The sequence below is a fragment of the Aspergillus welwitschiae genome (assembly GCF_003344945.1).
Source record: "Aspergillus welwitschiae strain CBS 139.54b unplaced genomic scaffold BDQ94scaffold_7, whole genome shotgun sequence".
Lineage (NCBI taxonomy): Eukaryota > Fungi > Ascomycota > Eurotiomycetes > Eurotiales > Aspergillaceae > Aspergillus > Aspergillus welwitschiae.
The window spans coordinates 471,038-483,517 of NW_020798701.1; the positions used below are offsets into that span (position 1 = coordinate 471,038).

At 47.0% G+C, this 12,480-nt stretch overlaps 5 protein-coding genes across 5 annotated transcripts; 3 read left to right on the plus strand and 2 right to left on the minus strand.

The window, feature by feature from the left end:
- Nucleotides 1–903: 903 nt before the first annotated feature.
- Nucleotides 904–1,871, plus strand: BDQ94DRAFT_167821 (uncharacterized protein; the record flags this gene model as incomplete). The annotated part of the gene is made up of 3 exons (XM_026770902.1): nucleotides 904–1,471; nucleotides 1,540–1,778; nucleotides 1,836–1,871. The coding sequence occupies 3 exons, from the start codon at nucleotides 904–906 to the stop codon at nucleotides 1,869–1,871; spliced, it is 843 nt and encodes a 280-aa protein (XP_026629222.1).
- A 156-nt stretch (nucleotides 1,872–2,027) lies between these two features.
- Nucleotides 2,028–2,889, minus strand: BDQ94DRAFT_138721 (uncharacterized protein). Its single transcript, XM_026765290.1, has 2 exons — nucleotides 2,849–2,889; nucleotides 2,028–2,795 (listed from the first exon to the last, which is right to left on the minus strand). Exon 2 carries the CDS (start codon nucleotides 2,555–2,557, stop codon nucleotides 2,369–2,371), a length of 189 nt encoding a protein of 62 aa, XP_026629223.1. The 5' UTR covers nucleotides 2,558–2,795; nucleotides 2,849–2,889; the 3' UTR covers nucleotides 2,028–2,368.
- Nucleotides 2,890–4,251: 1,362 nt separating this feature from the next.
- BDQ94DRAFT_138723 (zinc-binding alcohol dehydrogenase family protein) lies at nucleotides 4,252–5,686 on the plus strand. The gene has a single exon (XM_026765291.1). The coding sequence runs from the start codon at nucleotides 4,514–4,516 to the stop codon at nucleotides 5,543–5,545; it is 1,032 nt and encodes a 343-aa protein (XP_026629224.1). The 5' UTR covers nucleotides 4,252–4,513; the 3' UTR covers nucleotides 5,546–5,686.
- A 266-nt stretch (nucleotides 5,687–5,952) lies between these two features.
- On the minus strand, nucleotides 5,953–7,281 carry BDQ94DRAFT_185380 (uncharacterized protein; the record flags this gene model as incomplete). Its single annotated transcript, XM_026774864.1, has 1 exon — nucleotides 5,953–7,281. One exon carries the CDS (start codon nucleotides 7,279–7,281, stop codon nucleotides 5,953–5,955), a length of 1,329 nt encoding a protein of 442 aa, XP_026629225.1.
- Nucleotides 7,282–9,069: 1,788 nt separating this feature from the next.
- Nucleotides 9,070–10,721, plus strand: BDQ94DRAFT_167824 (major facilitator superfamily domain-containing protein; the record flags this gene model as incomplete). Its single annotated transcript, XM_026770903.1, has 7 exons — nucleotides 9,070–9,094; nucleotides 9,145–9,249; nucleotides 9,303–9,378; nucleotides 9,436–9,600; nucleotides 9,668–10,025; nucleotides 10,077–10,316; nucleotides 10,371–10,721. The coding sequence occupies 7 exons, from the start codon at nucleotides 9,070–9,072 to the stop codon at nucleotides 10,719–10,721; spliced, it is 1,320 nt and encodes a 439-aa protein (XP_026629226.1).
- Nucleotides 10,722–12,480: the final 1,759 nt, after the last annotated feature.

Below are 12,480 nucleotides of genomic sequence, written 5' to 3' on the forward strand. Positions count from 1 at the left end.
TTTTTTTTTTTTTTTTTTTTTTTTTTTTTTTTTTTTTTTTTTTTTTTTTTTTTTTTGGGTATATCACTTCGAGGAATTGCTTTTACATCAGAAGGCCTTGCAGCTTTGTGGCCAATAACTTTCTTATTGAGCATTTTCTGGTACTCGTTACGACCGTTCGACTCACTACTGTGCATGGCTTATGTCAAATAGACGCAGAATACCAACAGATCCCGCATGTAAAATCCAAATTGTCTATCTGTCCAAGCCTTTGCTTTCTTGAAGAGACTGTTTGTGTGACTCCTTGAACGGTGCCGAGATTTTGGGTTGGTATAGTTCGCCCGGATGACTGTGATCCATGACCGAAATGGCTGCTGGAGCATTTCATAATGCAGGCCACTTAGAGGGCCACCAGGTAGCGATTACACTCGAACAAACTTTCTTCGGACAAGTTATACCAGTGTTAGACAGATAACATGAGGTTTTTTAACCTCGCAAGCTAGACCCCTTCAGTAGGATGTAATCCTCGAAACTTGTATCGCAAAGAACCTTTAGGTCTACTTTAGAATGGCATCGGCGTAGAATAGCTGAACTTTAGCTGTAATCAACTAGCGACCAGGGCTTCCGTAATGAATTAAGAAGAGATGATTTTGTTCTAATGAAAAGCTCGGAAAGGGATATATTCCCTACGAACAGATGATGGTTCGGTGAATACACTTTCAATGAAGCCATCCATGGGAATCCATAGTTACATGTGAATAGCAATGTCTACGCAAAACGACGAGCAAACGAATTTACTTTTTGTTGCAGACTTCGTAATCATCGGTCATTTGATCTTGGAGCTACCACGCCTCGTGTTTCGGTTGGCTAAGTCTTCAGGCAATAGACGTGGAACATAGCTTTTCTCAAACAAAGAATCTAATAATGGCCAACAGAATACTGCCACGGGGCCACCTTGAGCGCATTTGGGGCCCTATCCCGCATTTGCGCACCGAAAAGGAGTACCGCACGTTGAAACCCGGCGGTTCCAAGTTCAGACTGCAAACAGAACAACTCCTGGATTGGGAAGATTTTACCCAAAGCACCAAGCAACTGTCTGATCCCTATTGCGGGAATCATTATCCCTTTATGCCTGTTGTACCCACTGAGACGTTCGGCGTTGCGAATGAACTGGGGGTGCAGGGTCGTTTCGTTGAAAACGCCCTGCATCCCGTAGGTGAGGTAGTAAATTTTCTAAATTTGGGTATGTCCTTCGGCGACTCACAGTGGGGCGTAAATAGGCGCAAGGGTAACAAGAAAAAGAAGCATGGTCGTGATGAGAGCGAGGATGAGGTGAACCCGAAAGGCGGGAAAAGGGGTACTCTAATTCCAGACATTGTCTTGGTTGAGAGCCAAAGGCATACGATCCGGGCACTCTGTGAAGTAAAAACTCACTGGGGTTTCCAGCCAGGAAAGAATGAAACTTGGAAGACTTTCATGTCTCAAAAGATGGGTGAGTCTCTATTATATTTCTCTGGGTGGTCTCAATCAGTATTTTAACTATGGTCTTCGTAATGATAGGTCAGCTGGCCCGATACATGGACGATAACTACTGCCGATATGGCATTTATACGGTCTATGAATACACTTGGTTCTTGAAAAGGGTTGATGATACGCACTTTGCCGTGTCTAAGGCAATTAGCGCAAGTACTATCTCAACTTCCGGTGTTGGATCACTTCGAGAGTGCCTTTTGGCCATGGTAATCAGGGCAGCCCATGAAGAATGGAGCTACTACCCTGTGAGATATGGCAAACGTCTGGTAAGCCGTGGCCTATTCCTGTGTCGGATATTTTTCTGACCCCCAGACTACTCGGAGGCAGACCCTAATCCGACGATCGAGAAGCCCACCTAATCTGAGAGGGAGGCGCCCCTGACTTCAACGCCATCGAAGTACGAACTCACAAAGACCAGCAGGAGCTGATGCCTCAAAAGACCTTTTTGAATTTTCAGGTATTGCCATGGGAGCTAATCGTGGGGTTGCCTGCGGTATTTTCAGAATTTCGTAGGACTGGTTTATTATTTTAGCTTCCGTAAGATATTATGGTATGGGGGAGGAGGGGTACTTGAAGTGGGATGTATAAGCATGGATACTTGGCCGGGAATCACTTTTCAGTTCTTTCACAGATTATGTACTCCCACTCCTGATAGTATGTACCCGCATTAACCAGCCAGTTGCATCGAAAACACGAAATTATTGAGAGGATGACCTTCATCCAGTCATCAAATGCTTTGTTTGGCCCTAGGCAAAATGGCAATAATAAGGGATACATTCTGAGCCGGACTTTGGAGCATCAGGCCCTATTGATCAATTGAAAAGATACCATGCTCACCAGAGAAAAAGGCCGCATATCACGAATCCGCAGGCAGCAGTAACAAGGCCATCTGTGTCACTCTTAGCGGAAGGGTGACCGCCGCTGCACCGTAGAATCTCAACGTGCTCTGTTTGAAATAGAGCATACTCAGGCAAACCATTCTGTGGAAGGCAAAAGTTTGCTGGCGACAGTCCTCCATTTCAGACACGTTCAGGCAAGTCCGCATTGCCTCCGTGCGAAGCGTCGGATCTGATGATAACAGGTGTGCTATCTGACTGAAACACACTGCACGAAAGGCCCATAAATGCGTCAAGGATGTGGCAATTGGAAGGCTGTAAAACCACAAAGACCCCTCTACCGCACTATTAGCCCTCGCCGGAGATGAACACGTTGTTATTGGCCAACATAGTGGACCATTTATCGCAGCTTGCAGAGACTGTTCCCATATGTCAAGCTCCTGCAAAGTATTTATTAGATCCGCAAGAATACTTTGACACTCGGATCGCCTATCTTTGAGAGGCAGGGAGTCTATAGACTGGACTCTCTGTAAAATGGAAGGCAGGATAGAACCGTGACTTAATAGCGTTTGCAATGGCGATGGTTCTTGGAGCGCGAACGGTATTGTCCGCCACTCATGTGAGGACAGGAATGTATCTTGACGGGAGATGCACGCCTCCAGGATCTAGGTCTATGTTAGTCGCTTGTAACCGATTGATTACGTGCCATTTGGGCAATATGTTTGATACGTACAACTAGCGGCCGGAAGCCGATAAAGAGCTGGTGCGAAACCGGTCTAGCAAATGACTCTGGGCCACACATTTCCATCATCCGGCCGATACCTCTGATGTGGGCGATCCAGCCCTCTCGGGATGTGGGTACTAACCACTTGGAGCTGTCAGTAGCCATTCTCTCTCTGGCCGAACGGAATGAAAGTGCAGCCTACCTCAGCGAGACATAAGCACATAATAGCAGCAGCGGATTCATTGCAACCACCGTCATCTTCGGTGATCTTATTTTTCAATGAACGCACAGCTTTCGTATATGACTGTGCGCGACAGAGATCCCATTGATTGCTCCTACGGTCTCTATTTCCCTTGGTGATAATTGAGTAGCCTAAAGTTCGGAGCGACACTGACAGAAGAGGTGTACTCCTGCTTGCGTCTAGAAGCAGAGGGACGGTTTCCAGCCAAGGGCTACACAGGGTCGAGCCGTGGCCGTCGGTGCGGACATATTGCTCCTGACTATAATATTGGGGAGTGAAGTACTCCGTAACTAAACCGAAGAACTCTTCATCTGTCGACCATCGGAATGCCGAGAGATTAAGCATAAGACATCTGGTAGATGATCTGGAACGTGATAGCGACGTCTCACGTGATATAGGGCTTTTCGGTGGTCCCGAAACGATGACCGGCTGTCCAGCAGTCTTGGGTGGCAGAAAAGTCACCTCTTCGTATCCCGGGCAGTCTCTCTTGGTTAATACACATTGAGAACAGGCCGGGCGTTTTCCATCACACTGAGCGAGACCACTTTAGCCAATGCTAGTCTAAAAAGATCCAAGCAGAAGAGCGGTGACTAAATGACGATGTAAACTCACTGTATATTTCCTTTGCCGACAGTTCTGACATACTGAGCGGCTCTTCACTTTCATGATGCCTATGCTGCATTACGCGGGAAGGCGGAGGAGCGAGCATGACGGGACCGGCAGAACCAGGAAGAGAAGCCGAGACACTTGGGGTCATGTGGCCATGAAGGAAGAGGGAAGGCGGTGGAGATTCGGCAAATCCCCATTATTAATGAGTCTTGGCGACTAATGCTTCTTCTTGTGGTTAGCGTACAAAGTGGGTCAGTGGATCATGGCAGCTCGGTTGGGATAATCGCATGCGCGTATCTCCATCGTCATTCGACAAGATGGCTCATCTTCTTTTAAAAGAAGGCGAAAGAAGTTTATTTTGAGTTAAAATGATAAAAATCATGACCAAGCATGCTATATGGGGTTACATTATGTACCAGCAGATACTGTGGCGGCGGTCTAGGTCTAAGTGGTAGATCGAAGATATATAAACTCAACCATGTCCCACATATCATCGCTCATCAGGCCCTTGCTCATCAAGATCGTTTTTATCCCTACTACCAACCCATCCATTCCTCACGGTGTTGATTCCTCGTACCAATACCTGTCAAAATGAAGGAAGCGCTTGTCTTCAGCAAGGATGGGTCAATGGAAGTCAAAACCCACTCTGTGCCTATACCCAAACCGGGACCGGACGAAATTCTGATCAAAGTCATCGTTAGCGGCACGAACCCCAAGGACTGGAAATTTCCCGACTGGTTCGATGTATTTAACGGAACGAATACTGGCGATGACATTGCTGGCTATGTCCATGAAATCGGCGAAAACGTCTCCGAGTTCAAAGTCGGAGACCGAGTAGCCGCCTTCCATGATTTCATGACGCCGCATGGGAGCTTCGCCGAATACGCCATCGGGAAAGTGCACGCCACACTTCACATCCCAGCGCATATTTCCTTTGAGGAAGCATCAACTGTCCCACTGGCAGCATTGACCGCCTCTCTTGCACTGTTTGCACGGTTAGGCCTACCTGAACCGTGGTTCGGAAACAAATCTTGGGCCACCAAGCCTCCAGGCGGAGTTCTTGTCTACGGTGCTGCAACAGCCGTCGGATCATTTGCAATCAAGCTGCTACAGAAAGCAGACATTCATCCTGTCATTGGTATCGCTGGAAGAGGCATGGATTATGCTAGGAGTCTAATGAACAGTGAAAAGGGCGATGTCGTCATTGACTATCGCGATGGTGAATCTGCCGTTGTACAGGGCATCCTAAATGCCATTCCTGCCGGGGAAAATCTTCGCTATGCACTAGATGCAGTTACGGAGACATCGAGTTTCCAGGTGATTGAGAAGGTTCTGGACCAGACCTCGGGCGCAGTGTCGATCGTTACGCCGGAGGCACCTAAACAATTGCCTGGTACAATACGGGTTGAGTTTAGCAACGTGGGAACCGGTCATGGAGATGACAAGGACTTCGCCTATGTGTGGTCGCGGATGATGACCAGGGGGCTGAGTGAGGGTTGGCTTAAGGCTCATCCACATGAGATCATTCCGGGTGGTCTGGAGGGTGTTGAAGTTGCTCTGAATAATTTAAAGGCTGGGAAGGCTAGTGCCGTGAAATATGTGTTAAGAATTACATCAGACTGAAGGGGCCTAGCTAGCGAGGATGAAAATCTCATATTATCTGTCTAGTAACACTGGTTTGGCTTATCTCTGTCCGAAGAACATTTGTTCGAGTGTAATAGCTACGTGGTAGCCCTCCATAAATATACCCAAAGGAAATCTCGCCACCGTCAAAAGGATACATAAACGGTCGTATCAAGGAAATAGAAATTGAACAAATAGATAACCTGATCTTGGTAGGCGGGACTTATTGGCAATTCGTGGGAAATACTTTAATTAGGTGTTGATTCTGAGTGTATGTAACTGCGCCATGCAGAATAATAAGCTGAATGGTAGTTTGGATGCCACTAGATGCTCGATAAGAAAGTTGTTGGCCAAAATGCCGCGGGGTTCTCGATGTGAAGAAGACTCCCTAATATAAGATTCGGTCACTAGTCCTGGATGTGGTGAGTATCATATAAGGGATCAACCGATAGCCAGTCCACATTTTTAGAAACAACACGACCATCTTTGAGAATAGCTACAAGGTTATCCTGAATGCGATCGAGCACCGTGATGTCTTCCAAAGGATTAGATGTCAGAATCAGCATGTCCGCAATACTGCCTTCTTTTATGCACCCGAGTTGACCTTCCATCCCCAGATACCGTGCTGCATTCACAGTAGCAGATTTCAAGATATCCTTTGAACTCAGAACGCCTGACCTAATCGAAAATTCTTGGTTTTGAAGAGGATGTAACCCAGCCAAGAGATCGGAGCCATAGCATATCGACGCCCCTGCTTTGTGCAAAATTGACAAAGCTTCTAGACCACTGGCTAGAACTTGTCGATTTTTGGCCTGGCTGAAGTCATCCAGGAACTTGTCAAAGGGTGGCTTGGACATGCCATAATAAGTTACCAAGGTTGGAGTAAAGACAACGCCCAATTTGGCACAATACGCCGCAGTTTCCTCATCGATGAAATTCCCGTGCTCGATGCCTCGAACACCATTATCAACGGCATGGCGGATAGCATCCACAGTGTAGGCATGTGCCGTAACGTAGGTCTTGGACTGCTTGGCAGTCGTCGTGATCGCACGAATCTCTTCCGCGGTAAACTGCAGCATATCAAGCGCATCCGATGGTGTCGCTACACCACCACCGCACATTATCTTTAAGAAGTTTGCTCCTTGCCTGAGCTCGTCCCGGGCAGCCTCCAAACACTCGGGGACACCATTGCATACTCGTGCTAGCTCCGGGGTGTGCCCACCACAGCATTTATACTCAGATCCCTGATAATTGGCGCGCAAATCCCCGTGACCGCCTGTCTGCGAGAGTGCTTTGCCAGCGATAAATAGCCGTGGACCTGCAACCAAGCCTTCCTCTATCGCTTCACGCAGAGCGTAATCGGCGCCACCGGTGTCGCGGACCGTGGTGAATCCTCGAAGTAGCATCTCGCGTGCAACAAAGGTTGATCGATACGCGATGGTATTTGGGCTTGCAGAAAACATATCCTTAAGAGATGGAGATCCCGGAGTTGCCGTAATGTGTACGTGACAGTCGATCAATCCAGGGCAGATATACTGGCCTTCTAGATCCACTGCACCTGGAGGCGTCGCCACATCGCCAGACGATACTTCCACGATACGTCCGTTCTTGATATGCACCACAGAGTTAGAAATAATGTCGCCTGCGTCCACATCCACGACATTGGCGTTGTAAAATATGATTTCCGGGGCTGCGGCTCGAGGCAACCATGGCTTGCTCGGATTGTTGCTACTCATTGAGTCGGCATGTAACTGCATACCGGAATATTTCCAAATGTCAGAACAAGATGCAAACGAAAGATTGTAATTCGGTTCAGATAACTCAGGATGGAAGTGTAATGCTACTTCCTTCACAGTAATTCACCCAGAACTAGATCCCGACTGTGTGTTGAATCAATAGGCATCTGGGTTACATTAGCGAGGATCTTTAATAATACCCCTCATCTTTGTGCCGGGAAAGCCTGATAGCGAAGTATCCATTTCAAACCGAGGCTAGATCGGCTCATAGTCGGCCGAGGATAAGAGCAGTAGAGTCATTCCGCGCGACCCGACCACCACTGCCTACCCGACCACCCCAAAACAACGCGTTTCGAGCAAACTGATCCTGCTGCCAATTTAATATAATTTATTTAATTTATTAAAAATCAAGTCTTTATCAACATATCCTAGTAATTTGTATATATGATAGTATCATTCAGAATAAATGTAAAAATATGTAGATTTGTAAGTAAACTACATAAAAGATTCTAAGTAGAAGCCTGTATCTGATTCTTTAATGTAAAATATTATTTCATAATACTGATTCGATTATTTTATTAAAACCCAAGAAAAGAAGAAAAAATATTTGACTCAGAATTCTAGTCTTTTACCGGATAACCTTGTGGTTTAGATCCGGAGGGTTCATTCCTGAAGCGCAACAGGATGGGATCCTGACATTTGGCGTCTTGATAACGATGAAGTGTGGTAACTGTAGATGGGCTGTTCACACACGTCAATCAAGCTCTTGTCAATGTGGTGATGTGATGATTGGTATTTCTGCCTGTACGATCGAATATGTCAAGCAGTATCTTGTACTCATTGTTGTCGATGTCATCCAGTATCTTCTCAAAAACGGTATGGTTAGATCCTTGGGTGATTTTACATGGCATGCACGTCTTGGCTGGAGGTTGTTCATTGCGCAATCCAAGGCCGTCGCTCTCTGAGAGAAACCCGTCCCCAAGTCACTGTAGGTTGAGGACAAACATATACATTCATAGCTTCCTGGGGTTTGCATGCCCAAAAATAGGCATAGAACTACATGGGAGGGAAAGGCATGGTCCAAATCGGGCGGTCAAACTGGATACTGGGCTTAGGCATGGGCGAACCTTTCGTGTCGCGGACTTCTAAACAAGTATCTCTTTGATAATGTCAGATATCATCTTGAGGGTATCGCTTTTGGCGTAGCGGTTCCTCAAGTTATGGATCCCATCGACTGCTTGGGAGCGAATTCTGAATCATAACCATCTCCAAGCGAGCCGCACCCTCGATCTGCGTTAGGTCTGTAAGCTAGCAATATCTTTATCAGCTGCAGATATCCCATGAAGATATCACGGAGAATATCCGAGCACTAAACCTGTCTTGTGCTTGCAGAAACTCGAGACGAACTCTGATTTGCCGAGAATAGTCTATCATATCTCAGCTATCGGGAATTTACCCCGCATGCCAACATCATGGACGGTACAACGCACTGGGCGACAGCATAGCTACACTGGCCCTGCATAACTGGGAAGGTATTCCCCCTTCTCTGACCATCTCACCAACAGATTGCTGCGAAAATTTTGCCACCCATATTGATAATGAAAGTGGAACCAAAGACGACGGACCCAAGTACATCGAAAGATGTAAACATCGATGTCGGGACTATTCGATTACATTTTTCAGCGGAGGAAGAGAAACGCGTAGTTAGGAAGATCGATTGCTTTATTCTACCATTGGTTGGTAATTTTATCCTATGAGGGCGAATCGATGCTAACGTCCACTCCAAAGATGTGCTTGGTGTTTTTCTTTCAATGTACGTAGCCAGAATGAGGAATCAACGTTTGCCTAGGCTGACAAACCAAGATCTCGACAAGCAGAGCCTTAGCTACGCATCGGTATTCGGGCTTATTGATGATCTTTCGCTAGAGGGGTCCGAGTATTCTTGGTGCTCATCATTGTTTTATCTCGGTAAGAGTGATTGTTGTTCTATACTAGATTAACAAAACTGATGGTCTCCACAGGTCAACTAGTTGCAGAGTATCCCTTCATATACTTAATGAGCCGGCTTCCTCTTACCAAGTTTGTCGGTGCAACGATGTAAGTCCACGTTTGACGGCAGTAAATGCGTCAGATTCTGACTGAGTTCACGAACAGCGTTTTCTGGGGTGCCGTGTGCATGTGCCTTGCGGCGCCGACAAACTTTGCAGGGTTCGGGGCCGTAAGATTTCTTCTTGGGGTTACGGAAGGGGCTGTCTCTCCAGCATTTGTGACTCTCACCAGTATGTGGTACAGGAAAAAGGAACATGCTTCAAGAGTAGGGTAAGAAAGCAAAGTGAGGAAAGCTCATTGACAGTACATTTTACTTACTTCATGAATACAACTACAGCATCTGGGTCACAATGAACGGCCTGGCCCAAGTCCTTGGAAGCCTGCTTATGTACGGAATCGGCAAACAGCACTACCCGCGATTGGAACCGTGGAGGGTTCTCTTCCTCGTCTGCGGTGCGCTTACAGCTGCCTTCGGAGTTGTTTTCTATTTTCTAGTACCTACTGGTCCTCAAAAAGCATGGTTCCTATCGGAGAGGGAGCGAGAGGTTCTACTGGCAAGAATGGCAGAAGACAGAGAAGGAGGTGATAGGACCAATTTCTCCAAAGCACAGGTGATAGAGACTTTATTGGATGTCCGGGCGTGGTTTATCTTCGCTTTTGGTATTCTCGTCACCATGCAGTCGCCCGTCCTAGCGGTATGTTTGTTCTCTAACTTGTCGTCGATGGGGAAAGCTCACACAAGTCAGTTTGCTTCCTTGATTATCAAAAACCTCAATTACGATAGATATCAAACGATGTTGTATACATCACCATCAGGAGCCGTCCAGATAGTCGCGATCTGGATTGGTGTACTTGGCTGCCAGCTTCTTCCGAACAACCGAAGCTTAGTGGTCATTCTACTTTCAATTCCTCCCCTGATTGGCAACGTCCTTCTCCTGAAGCTTCCGCTTACTACAGGTTGGGGATTGATAGTGTCCTCTTGGCTAGTAGGTTTCGTCTACTCTGTTTAGTCTAGAGCATGTGCTTACTCCTGATCCCAGGCGTCCTGTATTTCAGATGTGATGGTTATTCTTCTTAGTCTGAGCGCGTCAAACGTGAAAGGAAACACGAAGCGGGCGATGGCAAACACAATGTATTTCATTGGCTATTGTGTTGGTTGTATCGCAGGCCCGCAGCTTTGGCAGACAAAATCCGCGCCCAGGTTCTTCGAAGGAGTCGTAACTGCAATTGTGACGTGGTGTGTGCTAGTCTTAGCTATGGCCCTTTATTGGTATTTGTGCCGGGCCGAAAACATCAAGCGGGACCAGGACACCCGCACTTCTGCCGAGATCGTCTTGCATACCGAGGATATCACGGACATCGAGGACCATTTCTTCCGTTACAGTTATTGAACATGATCTAGCTGCCGAAATCTTGTTAGACTGGGACCGTGGTACTGGGCAGTGTTGAATGACTCGGTAATTCAACTAGGGAACAAATAAGGGTACATTAAACCACAATCGCTAGCGAACCAAACAAAGATCTCTGCAGGCTCGCTAATATCATATCCTTCAAACATATATTGGTCGAGCACGAAAGACTAAAGACATCGTATTCCTGCAAGAAACCGTTTGCTTATAGGAATCAACTTTACGTCGTTTGGAAGACCAAATACCCAACGTAGCTCACGACAACTATCTGGATGGAGCGTTTCAGCAAACTATCCATGTATTAGTGACAAGTAGTTCCAAGAGATTACTGTTTACTGGAATGAACATGTCTATTCCGCTATGCCAACGACCCAAACATGTGTAGTTGCAACAGAGCAATCGTAGACAGAGTGTCATGGACTAGATTGAGCTTTGTTAGACTGGACCCCCAACAAGCCTTGGTATTGCAGCCCAGGAAGGGTATGTTACCTTATAACATCCTGTCCTTATGAAGTGTAGGACAGAAACACCGAATACATACGACCATAGGGTGTGGAAAACAGGGCTTCCCGTCCGCTCAGCCGTACTTAAGCCACACGCCGGGAGGTTAGTAGTTGGGTGGGTGACCACCAGCGAATCCCTTCTGTTGTATGTTTTTGTTTCTTATTCATTTTTTCAGCGAGAACTGGTCTACCACTCTTTGACGCCAACATATAGATTGCGGTGGCTATTGCACGTTGTTTGTAAGCCTTCTGGATCTCACCGTCGTTACCCTCATCTTTTCTCTGCAGTTATCGCCCACGTTGCAGAAAGTTAATTCACTCCGGGCCATGGATCCCCCACCCTTGCAAGACCTTGAAATAACTATTGACTCTGGGCTAATAAGGGCAACAAGGTCTTCTCTAAACCCCCATACCGCCCCCGCCCTAAGACCTATCAAACACCCACACAAACCCAATACCCCAACCACAAATTTGCACAAGAAGAACCCACGTATGGATTCCACATATTGAACTGACTCGCAGTAACACCTGCGTCCTGCTCTATTGACCAGCAATTATCCCCGTCCGCTACCAAGTGCCACTTCTTGCATGTATCGATCGTGTCGGGCATTGGCGCCTGCTTCTGCGTGGCCACACAGTAATAGTATCCCGGTTGCAGGTTACTGCAGTCTGATCCGACGGCGGGGTTCCATTCTTCGAAGAGGGAGGTCGTTAGGTAGGTGTATTTGTCGTTGACAATGGACCAGCAGCTGTCTCCGGATTTGGCTTCGTAGTAGGTGGAACAGTCACCTACTAGACCCGATTGGGTGGGAGATGGAGCGTTGCTGGTGGGTGTTGTGCTGCTGACAGTTGATTTGGATGTGGAGATAGATGTTGTGGTGGTTGCGGTGGCACCACCTGGAGTTCATTAGCTCACCTTGAATAGAGCTCTACATGGAGAAAGTAGTTGTGGGGGCTCAGGGCATACTCACCAGAAACACCTACGCAGACCCAATAGTCAGCCTCCAGGTCACTACAGGTTGTTCCTACAGCTGGGTTCCAGGAGTAGAAGTCGTTTAGGGTGATGTCGTGCTTGGTAGCAATGTCAGAACAAGTGTCCCCGTGTTGAACATAGTAATATTTATCACCTGGCTAGTATTAGTTTGACCGTCAGCGGGGATGATTCATATAGAGAGTTATACAGTTAGATGCGATTACCGTCTGCTCAGGCAGGTAAGACCCAGTAGAGGTAGCTGCTG

Excerpts from the sequence above, each read along its gene's own strand:
- BDQ94DRAFT_138721 (XM_026765290.1), bottom strand. The coding sequence starts at position 2,557 with ATGCGGACTTGCCTGAACGTGTCTGAAATGGAGGACTGTCGCCAGCAA.
- BDQ94DRAFT_138723 (XM_026765291.1), top strand. The coding sequence starts at position 4,514 with ATGAAGGAAGCGCTTGTCTTCAGCAAGGATGGGTCAATGGAAGTCAAA.